The following is an 11,868-nucleotide window of genomic DNA, read 5'->3' as shown; positions in this document are numbered from 1 at the left end:
AATCATTTTGTTGGAATGAAAGGGAGAGAGAAGAAGTTAGGCATGGATCAGAGAAATGAACAGGCCGAAATGGACTTTAATATTAATACTCCAAAGAAAACACGACGCAGTTGCAGGTGTGGGTTTGATTTTGCCCCAATAAGTCAACATCTTAACTAACCCCGGTTGGTGTATTATTATTTATTAATGCATGTCCTCCACTTATTTTCAATACACCATTTGTTTTCGAAAGTTTAACTCACTTATTGTAGATTTTTGCCTCCAAAAAAAGTTTGTAAGAAAAAAAAATTCTTAAGGATTGTTCCATTCATATAAATTTAATGGGAATTAGTGTATATGGTGTGTCAACAAAAGAGAGATTAGAGTTGTGTCTTTCGTATTAGGGTATGCACATGAATATATATACAACCTAAAGGGACTCGGGCTCATAACATAACATCCGCCTGTGAGCTATACACTAATTAGGCTTAAGTGTCTCTGCAACTCTACAAGACAACAACTTGCCCTGTCAAGTGACCGGCAATAGGTTAATAAAAGGGTACACACATTGACACAGGCACAAGTGCACAACACATTGGCGTGGGTGCACTAGATTAGTACTACGTACGTATCAGTGATCACAAACTAAAGGTGAAAAAAAAAAAAAAAAACGGGACTAGTTAAGTTTCTTTAGAGGAGTATGATATACGTAGTAGTAATCGCTTTTACTTTTTTTTTGAAAAGAGTAATCGCTTTTACTTGCACTATGGCTCATAATAATAATTCAAAGCAATTGGTAACAACTAACAACAGTATAAGTTTGATACAAACTTAAAAAAAATAGCGATTTGTAGTTTTCTGATAGTAGATTCTCTGAAACACTAACCTTAAAAAAAGGCTACGTATCAATATGAAGTATAGTCATACGCAATTGGTCAGGTAAAACTCTAAGTTGAGTATATCTAAGAGGTAAGATATTGGACTATTGAAGTACTGTAATAAGATAGAAAATTTTGGGGAAAAAAATACTTGTGATGTATGTTTTTAACTTTTTATGTGAAGTCTTCTAGCTCAATCAAATCGGCTGGCCCAACATTTTGGCTTCATGTTTGTGTAATTGTTGTATGCATAAACATTGCAGCCCGTCTTTTTATAGATTGTCTCGTACACATCTTTGGTTTCCCTGAAGTTCGTATGAAGTAAAACAATGACAGATCAATAATGCATGGTATAGTATATACATAGTATGTAATATGTATAACTCCAATCCAATTTGTTCCTTCAAGTTTACTCCAACACTTCGTTTTAGTTGTCCTTTTGAATTTGTCTCATATCATACATGTAGTCATGTATAGTCGTAAAAAGTTACTAATCAATTCTCACATACATTATATTTGGACTCACCAATATTCTTTCTTGTTGATTCCACATTTCCATTCATTCAAAACTTAATAAGTACTCCGTAAAATATATTCATATGGTGCAAACAAATTAATAGGCGAATTGAGTATTCCATATAAAATTTCTTAGTATCTTGAAAAAAAAGGGGCACTTTTTTGCAAAGAACAAATAATGGAGGTTTTTTTTTTTGTGTGTGGGGGGGGGGGGGATGAAATGGGTCCATGTATGAGTAATACAATTTCAGTGTCAGGTTCTTCAGATTCATCATGGGACCTTTTTGGAGAGGGAATTCTTTTGGGCCCTCTATTAATACCCCCTGAAAATTAGAAAATTATTATACCAAAAATTATCAAAATGTTGATAAAATTGTACGTATCAAGGTTGACTATACATAAAGATAGTGCATTAAGAAATGTTAATTTTGATATATAGAACATAAAATCAATCATTTTAACCATTAGCATAAATTTTTAATCAAGTTAATCTTTTAATATGATATCCGAACATGTATGATAAGTTGATTTTTTAATGAGTGTATACAATCAACTTGCTACATATATTAAGAAACAAAGAAATAAAAAGTACTTGTAATCTTGTATAAGATATATCCTTATCTTTTAGTCTTATTAAGCACATAATGATAAAAACAACCAATCTGGATATATTGCGAGGGTATTGAGGATCCATGAGACCATGATATCAATATCAGATTGAAGGTCCACAAACTCTCCGATTCACTTGCCATTAGGTTGAGAGTTGCATACATGTCCCCACAATGAACCCTAATTTCTTTGATGCTCTCAATTTCTCAACGATGTTCAAGTGCCCACTCATCATAATTAACACCTTTCAATTGTACTTAAGTGACTACACTCCCTAAGTTGTCATTTGCACTCAATTAATAAAGTGAAAATCTCTTCTCAATTCTCCATCTTTGTTTTTATTTTCCTTTTAGTCAACCTAGCTTTAAAACGATTAATTGTTTTGGGACACAAAACTTATTGAAAAAACAAAGAAGTATATAATCAAATACTTCTTCATTTTATGATAGTAATAACATAGTGACCATATGTATGATATAATTTTCTTCATTCTATTTAAGATGTTTTTATTCGAATTTTTTATCTTTCCAATTCTTGATGATTTGATTTTTCTAGTCTATAAAGATCTTATTATTTTTTTATTCTAGGTCTAAATTGTTGTTTTTGTATATTTGGTATAGTGTAATTTGAATCTTCTAGCATACATTTAATAAAAACAAGCACTTCAATACTGAATGAGTATTAAAAATAAGGTGAAAATAATAAAGTAGCACGTATTATTGAGATTCATTCCACACACCACATGACGGGCCAAGACCTTGGCCGCCTTGGCTTCCTCTGGCAGGAATACAGGATGTAGTAAAAATGTACTCCGTCATACGAGACGAAAAACAACCATTTTATTGTGAAGAATTAAGTAAGGGTCAAAATAGAAATACGCCAATTAAAAGCTTCAAATAACTCCTACACTACTCTACATTTCACCCGCGTCTTTTACCAAGGTAAACAGTTCAAAAAATTAACTAAATTAGGAAATTTGATCAGTACTCTCTAGGAAACAACATTAATGTCTAATACTCCAAAATTATGATGCCTAAGGGTCGGTTCTCACTGACTGAACTCAGCTGAACTGAACTGAGCTGAACTTAATTGAGTTGAACTGAACTGAATATTTTATAAGAGAAGGAAATTAGGAGCTGAGTTGAACTGAACTGAACTGAGCTGAACTGAACTGAACTGAATTTCAACGTAAGAGAACAGGCCCTAAGTCTATTTTACTTTTGTTGTCCAAGCCTATATATGTATGAATCTACAACTGCGCCTTAGGGCCTGTTCTCTTACGTCGAAATTCAGTTCAGTTCAGCTCAGTTCAGTTCAGTTCAGTTCAGTTCAGTTCAACTTAGTTCAGTTCAGTTCAGTTCAGCTCTTAATTTCCTTCTCTTATAAAATATTCATTTCGGTTCAGTTCAGTTCAGCTCAGCTCAGTTCAGTTCAGTTCATTTCAGTTCAGTTCAGCTGAGTTCTTAAACAAAACTTAATAATTCCATGTATACGAACTAATGTGCAATATTATTAAAAGACACCCGAAAAAACTTGTCAACGTTTCTAAACTAGCTACTACATATTTTGGTTTTTAATAAGTTTATCAAGCGTGAATGAACCTCAACAATAATTTTTTACTATTTCCATCTATAAATTAGATCACTTTTTTTTAATAGTTTTAAATTAGATCACTTAAACTTGCAAAAAAAAAAAAAAAAAAAAAAAAAAAAAAATTAAAAAAAAAAAAAAATATTTTTTTTTTTAAAAAAAAGTAAAATCCTATTTATCCACAATATGCACAAGATTATTATTATTTTTTTTGGGTTTTTCTATACAGTGCCCCTGAGGTATTGACTTTTCCAAGCTGTGCCCACCCATTTTCAAAATTCCACGCTATACCCCCAAGGTACCTTTAGTGTCTATGATGTAACCCTACCCTAACCCCTCCGTTAACTTAAGTTAACTTTCCGTTAACTTAAATATAAATAAATTAAAAAAAAACCCCCAAACACCACTCTCTCCTCCCTCACAACTACCCACCAGCCAACAGCCGCACCACCGCCGCACCCCCAGCCGCTCCACCTAGCCGCGCTCTTCTCTCCTTGATCCACCACCGCACGAGTCACCACATAGTGCACCACTAAAGAAAGTGTTTGAATGCAATGGAGGAATTTAGTTCAAATTCGAATTGAAATTTCGACAAATTGGTTTAGGGCTTTTGTTTCATTGGATTCAAATTGCAAAATTAAGTTGTTAATTGTTGTTTTTGTTTTAAAATCAAAGAATTTGGTTCAAAATAATAGAAAACCCTATTTTTTTCCCCCAATTTGATTTTAATTGCTAAATCAACAATTTTGGTTTAATTAGATTGAAATTATATACACAAAACTTGTTTAAATTGATTTTTCCAATGAAAATCTGCACGAATATGGTTCAATTGGTCGAATTTGGGCATGAAGAACGATAAGCTGGCAAACATACAGTGCGCGGTGGTGCGGTTGCGGCTCGAGTGAGAGAGAAGGAGAGAGGAGGGGTGATGCGCGTGATGGTGGGTCGAGGAGAGGGGAGCGCGGCTCGGTGGTGCGTCTGGGGGTGTGGCGGTGGTGCGGCTGGAGGTGTGGTTGGAGGTGTAGTGGTGGTTGGTGGGTAGTTGTGAGGGAGGAGAGAGAGAGGTGTTTGTTTTTTTTTTAAAATTTATTTATATTCAAGTTAACGGAAAGTTAACTTAAGTTAACGGAGGGATTAGGGTAGGGTTACATCATAGACACTAAAGGTACCTTGGGGGTACATCGTGGAATTTTGAAAATGGGTGGACACAGCTTGGAAAAGTCAATACTTCAGGGCCACTGTATAGAAAAACCCCTTTTTTTTTTACAAACAACTATTTATCATAGAACTAGAAAGAATCCAATTACTGTATCAGAAGCTATATGACAATTTGAATGGAAAATAATCAAAATATACAAGTCCTATAACTTGGTCATAACCTTTTTTACACTTATTTTTTATATGAAGGAAAATGGTTTTTTTTTTTTTTTTTTTTTTTTAAAAAATAAAAAAAGGAAAAGTTGCTAAAAATAATACAATCTTTGGCTCATTCTTTTTTAATAATACAACCTTTGGATTATTTTGTAAAAATACAACCTTTATGAGGTGTTCATTTTAAACAAGATAAAATCAATTTTTCGGCAGACTTTGAGGTTAAGAAAGGGGATGAGTTTTTGGTGGTGGAGATGAGGAAGGATGGAATATCCCCTGCCCTTCTCCCACCTCAAACTCACCGACAATTCGATTTTATCTTGTTTAAAATGAACACCCACTTAAGGTTATATTTTTACAAAATAATCAAAAGGTTGTATTATTAAAAAAGAATGGGACAAAGGTGGTATTATTTTTAGCAATTTTTCCAAAAAAAAAAAAAACAAAAAAAAAAAACCTTTTCTACTACTTTCCTACCCCTTCTTTCCATCTTGGAAAATAAATAAATGAACTAGAGATGGATGGAGACATGTAAAAAGATAAAGAGATAAGAAAAAAGCATGTAAAACAATAATCAAGTCATTGTTTTGTTAAATTCTCAATATCTCTAAAATGTCACTTTCTAGGACACAACATGAATAATTCATAATTTCATACCTTATGTTAAAAAGATAGCACTATGTACTTAAAATAAAGTAGCACAAGCCCTTTACCACCAACCAAACTAATTTTATGAAAATGTTTCTCCTTTTTTTTCCCTTCAGCTACAGAACAAATAAAAATGACATTTCTTAAACGAACAAGCAAGAACTACTTATCATCAACAAAACCCCAAAAGAACAAAAAATCATTTAATCAATCTTACCAAAGACAAAAGAAAAATGAGTCCTTCCCATCACATCCAAAACTCCTCAACCACCACCAAAGCCATGCAAGTTATGCTATGCATTATTTGGTTCATTCCACACGCATTTTACATATATGAAACTATCTCATATAACAGTTGCACCACATGTAGCGCTTATTCAATTCGCCCAAGCTTTCAAAACCTAATACTAATACTTGTTGGTGCTCTCCGTATAATACATGAACGATCCAACAATTAATTAAGCAGTAAATACTGAAAGCTCCATTTAAAAAATTACTCCATATAGGATGTTATAGGTTATGGGTTTGTGAGTAAGGTATTAAAGCAGTAAAAAAAAATCAATTTTTATTTTTTACTGAAAGCTCCATTACTATGATTATAGAGTCAAAATCAAAGCACTGCCAAGTCTCCAACTAACATGGTTCTGTCACTTAACCATGTGGTGCAAATTATTGGAACTCACCCTTTTTCTCCAACTCTTCTTTCTAACGTTCCATTTTTGATAGTAAAACCAAGTGAGCTCACAATATGAACCATCATTTTATTGTCACATGAATTTTACCTCTTACTATTAACCTAACTAAGAGAGACATTAAAATGTGTAAGAATTTTCTGTGTCTTTATATACTGTATCTACTATATAACGGACACAGTCCCATGTTGTAACATGCTTTTGAACCATCCATTCACATGATCTATCCACTATCCGTTTAAACATTATATGGGGCTTCATCATTTGATCTTCATTTGGAATTGAATGATTGTAAGATAGCACCAAAATTAATTAATGTCCACACAATACTGCTATGTTGCTTAAATTTGACAGGATAATACATGTTCGAACAATTGGTTTTTGACAATTGAGAATAAAGACAGAGTATAAATAAACATAAGGGTTACCATACGCATTACCCGACTAGGAAAACAAGTTCAGAACAAACTTAGAGTTGGTAAACTATAGACAAGGAGTCCAAAACAAAAGAAAATTGTCATAGCCCCTAATCGATTATTGTGGAACAATTTTAAACTAACAAATTAAGTACTCCGTAATTTTTTACTCTATTTTCCATAACATCAATTTAATAGTAATGTGCCAAGTAAATGTTGTGGGTAGGTTATCAAGGTGTTGTGAAACTTGAATTGCAAATTTACAAGATAATCTCTTCAAACAAGTTCACATAACCCCCAAATAATTAGATACATACATAGATTCATGCAAATTTTACCTTAGCTTCCTCATGTTAGTACCCCAATCTCTTTTTCCAAGTGTTTCCACCATAGCAACCAATAAAAAAAAAAGGCTACTACAATAAATCTTCTCCTTTATAGTTGACAATATGAGAAGGCACCCAACAATCATAATCTACACATTGATATAGCAATCATGATTATAATCATGTATTTAACCCTAGATACACAAATTTAAAGAAAAATTAGGGGCCTATATCAAATTTAAAGGTGGAGAAAATAAGAAAATCAAATCCTCTATACAAAATCATCTACTTGTATTTTTTTTTTTTTTTCCAATTTCTTAGACCCTATTAATCAATAATACACTTGATTTGGGTTTCTTTTTAAAAACGTTTTTGATGATGATAGGTTGATACTTGATAATGATATCACCTAGAAGAGACAGGATTTAGAGCTCTAGCAAACCCATTAAGTGCACCATAACTCTTGGAATTAAACCCTAAACATCCCAATAAACCTTGCCTGTAAGGTAAGAATGTTTTCTTCCTCATCTCCTCTGCTTGCGCTCTGTTCGCAGCGTAGTGCATCTCATGCGCCGACCTCCTCTTTCCGCCCGGCATCCCCTTCCCTTTCGACGCCGGAACTTCCTTCTTCTTCGCCTTCTTATCCTCGGAACACGACGCCGAATTCGTATTTGCATTTACATTTGTATTTTCATTGACATTACTACTATTGTTGTTGCTTCCTTTCTCTCGTTTTTCTTTCGCCGGAGAAAACGAGATGTTGATATTATGCCAGAATTTGTTGTTACTTCTTCCTTCACTCTTACTCCTCAGAAAATCCTTCAGAAACACCCACCGTTTCGAACTCCTTCCCGCCGATGAACACCGCGACGAACTCCCCGACGGCGTCGTTTCGCCGCCGTCCTTCTCCTTCTCACCTCCTGCTTCACTCTCACCTTCCTCCGCCTTCTTCGTCGGAGTCGAAACGGCGTCGTCAGAGCAGTACCACTCAAACGGCGCCGTACTCCGAAGAGGAGAGAGAGACCGAGTTCTTCTCCGTTGAGATCTGTTCCTCAACCTCGACCTCTGAAACACATTACTCTTCTCATCATCATCATCGCAATAATCGTCGTCTTCTTCATCTTCTCTCTCAGATTCCAGCAATGTCAGAGACGGAAGCTTCTGCGGCCGTTGTAGATGAGCGCAAAGCCTCATCGGACGGATCTGACCGTTGAGGAACAACTCATCAGCGGAGGACATAGGCGGTCCAATCTCCGGCGCCGGCAAGTCGAATCGGGCGGAGAACTCGAACTCGAAGGAGCCAGTAGAGGAGGAAGCGTCGGAACTCGCCGGAATTAAGCCACCGCCGGCGGAGGATCTCGCCTGAGCAGTAGCGAGGACGAAATGCATGGGACTTGCAGGTGCACTGTAGAAGAATCCAGAAGGATAGTACGAACGACCTGGACTCGAAGGCGCGCTCACAAATGGCGTCGAACAGTTACTGTCATCGATGTAGAAATCATCATCATCTTCCTCGTCGTTGTTGTCGTCTTCCTTCTGCAGTGGTGGCGGAGATGGAGGAGAGAGAAAATCACCGCCATTAATGGAGGTTGGAGCTTCGAGGTTGGAATCCATGGTATTCTGTGAAGAAGAAAAAGAGGAGAGAGAAAACAAACAACAAAAACAAATATGGAGTTGCAGAAATGGAAGGAGAGAGAAAAATGAAGAGTGAAGAAGAAGCTTATGATAAAAGGGCGGTATTGAAGTGAAATTACCTTGGATTTGGGGTAAAATAACGAAAATGCCATTGGGAATTTTTGGGGTGAAATAATTAAAAAGGGATTTTCCGTACGGTATTGTTGGGTTTATTTTTATGATGAAATTGATGAGGCTGTTTAGATTCTTGGAATTTTTTTTTAAAGTACATAATATTTGCCCCTACAAGGCTACAAGGCTATTAAAGTAAATTAGGTGTCTTGAAATTTATTATTGCTAAAAGTTTTTTGATTATTGTGTTTACTTTTTTTTTTTTTTTTTCTTTTACACTTTTTAGCTTGTTTCTTTTTGCCCTTGTGTTTAAGGTTAGGAGGAAGATAAAACAATAATACTCCTAATAATGACTCATCTTTTAATTGAGGTGGATAGGAAGCAAATCTAGGGTGTGTGAGTGTGTGACAATGGATATGAATATTAGTAGTTCAATTTCAAATATGGTAATTGCTCTATTGGTTACATGGTAAGATTTGTAATATTGGTTGTAAGTTTACAATATAAACGAAATATGGTTGACTTGTTAAGATAGATTTGTCAGTTATATTCTCCTTAAATCTAATTGACATCAATCATCGTGCTCAGTAAGGCATATCAAGGTAAGCTTCACGTGTATGATTGCATGTTGGGTAGTGATATTCCACGAGCCACATTATGATTTCAATTATCTGCTTAAACTTACCTATGTTTGTGTTCATCATACACTTTTGTCATCCTTGTTTAAAAAAATACACTTATATTATCCATAATCCCGACTCTAGCATGATACACTCATACATAACTCACAAGTTAGGATTATCTTAGTTTAAACATGTCGCCTTAGCAAATTATGACATGAGTTACAACTCATACAAATTATAAAAATATTTTGTGTATTTAATATACACAAACGCTATGTAATTGGTATGCTATCCTTCATAATGTTTAATCTTGCTCAACTTTCTCTTATACTTTCACCTACACAGCTACACTCAAGTCTCTTGGACAATGAAGGCTCTAATCAATTTGTCTTTAACAACAATATGCAAGCAAAAGGATGATTACTTATTCCATATTTGCTAAAAAAAAAAAAAATCAATTATTGCAAATTTCAATAGACTATACTACAACTATAACCAAGAAAATGTTCAAAGATTTTATTCTTTTTCAAAAAAAATTAAATATAATTAGGAAATAAAAATAAATCAAGAGAGTAAAAAATCTAAGTAAAATACGAAATACGTAGAGAATAGAGGGAAGCACGTTCACGGCCCGTGTGATGTCACAACCCTACCACGCTATATATCTAATCCACCTGCAAAGATTGTTGTAGCATCACGTGCTCTGTTTCCTACTCCTCTGTTCTCACTTCCACTTTTCTACCCTACACCCTCCTCCAGATTCCAGAACCTCTACGTCATCATCATCATCACACCCTACACGTGGCAAAATCTCATCAATCTACACGTTTTGATTTGCTATTTTGTTGATGGTTGATTTTATTATCGTACACCTGACTGCACTGGATCAATCCCTTCATTGGATCCTGACTCTTGTGCAACCCTTACGAGGAAGGAGGTTATTTGATTAATTAATTTAATTATGATATTTTTATTATTTTAATGTGTGTCAAATTTGTATAAAGTCAATCTAGTTTTAGATGTTTATATTATTGGAGAGCTACTAACTAGCATTATTGTATAGTACTCCCTAATCTGCATTAGTTAGGATAAATTTGATTCTACTATTTTAATTTCGTTCTTAAAATTTGTCACAAATTATTTTCGTTATGTGTTATAAATTATTGACTCGCTTCACATCACAGAGGTTTGAGGTTTGGATCCTGTCAAATGAGGGTGCTTGAGGGTGATTTTAGAATAAATTTGAATAACACTAACTAATAAATCGAGTGGAATTATAATCAGCAATTAATATTCCAATGGGAAATAAAAACCAACTACATAAATACAAAGCACATAGTTAGTTTCAAACGTCAATTTCATTAACAAAAAATGCATTAATGAGATCGGCTATGGAATATCAGAAATGATTAAGACGTGTGAAAAAAAAAGGGAAGACATGAATGAACTACAGTACTTACATATAGAGTTTAATGAACATAGTAGTTAATTCTCTTTAAATTTTATTGTTGATAGTTACACTCCTTCAAATTCAACTGTTTCCTCATTGTTTTATGGTTTAGGGGTGCATAATAATGCAGATTACTTACAAATACTTTTAACCAAGTAAGATAATTATGGATTTGTTCTCATTGACTGAACTTAGCTGAACTGAAATAAACGGATGAGCTAAATATTTTATGAGAGAAGGAAATTAGGAGGTGAACTGAACTTATAGAGCTTAACTAAACTGAAATGAACCGAAAATAACCTGATGAGAACAGGGCCTACGAGTAACACTTATTGTGTTGGTGAAGAGTATTTTTGAACCTTTTTAGTTGGGTTTACATTATGTTAATTAAGCAAGTAATAATGTCAAGTAAGGCTTACTGTACAAGGTAGTTGGTAAGAGATTGACCTTAGCTTGTAACTTTAAGGTCACAAGTTTTAAATCAACAATGAATCCTTACCAAGTAACAAAGTGTTGTAATTATTATAAAATGGACGTAAAAGAAAAGCTTTGTGATTATCGTGAAATAGAGGGAGTACATTTATTTGAGTGCAAGAAGCACTTGAGGCTAAAGATTAAATACCACATCAAAATTTATCGTAAGGGATAAAGTCTGGTCAGTAAAGTTTTTTATTTACTCAGTAATAAAAAAGAAAAGGAAGACAAAATTAGGATTAGTTAATTAGGGGAGAATATGATTAAAGCTTATGGGTAATAGCACTTAGGTAGTGTCCCTTTTCAGTATTCTTACTTCACCCAGAAAGAAGTTAGGAGAAAACCAATTTTTTAAAAACTTTGTTAATATTTTACTAATTAAAGTTTGTCTTATTAGTAAAAATTACCACTAACCAAATCTAGGTATGTATGTCAATGAGGTTGTGTCTTATTCCAATTACCAATAAGTTGGAGCATTAATCATCCAACTACTGTCAGTTTATATTTGTAGTAGCTAACCTAGTATAATTAGAAGGCAATAGTAGATTAA

General features: G+C 34.1%; 1 protein-coding gene across 1 annotated transcript; it reads right to left on the bottom strand.

Annotated features, from left to right (window-relative positions):
- Positions 1 to 7,068: 7,068 nt before the first annotated feature.
- LOC110708751 lies at positions 7,069 to 8,884 on the bottom strand. The gene has a single exon (XM_021886969.1). It carries the CDS (start codon positions 8,637 to 8,639, stop codon positions 7,431 to 7,433), a length of 1,209 nt encoding a protein of 402 aa, XP_021742661.1. The 5' UTR covers positions 8,640 to 8,884; the 3' UTR covers positions 7,069 to 7,430.
- Between the last annotated feature and the right edge of the window lie 2,984 nt (positions 8,885 to 11,868).

The sequence above is a fragment of the Chenopodium quinoa genome, unplaced genomic scaffold, assembly GCF_001683475.1.
Source record: "Chenopodium quinoa cultivar QQ74 unplaced genomic scaffold, ASM168347v1, whole genome shotgun sequence".
NCBI lineage: Eukaryota > Viridiplantae > Streptophyta > Magnoliopsida > Caryophyllales > Amaranthaceae > Chenopodium > Chenopodium quinoa.
This window is presented reverse-complemented; position numbering and strand designations above follow the sequence as displayed.

Coding starts and splice junctions, on each gene's coding strand:
- LOC110708751 (XM_021886969.1), bottom strand. CDS start 8,639: ATGGATTCCAACCTCGAAGCTCCAACCTCCATTAATGGCGGTGATTTT.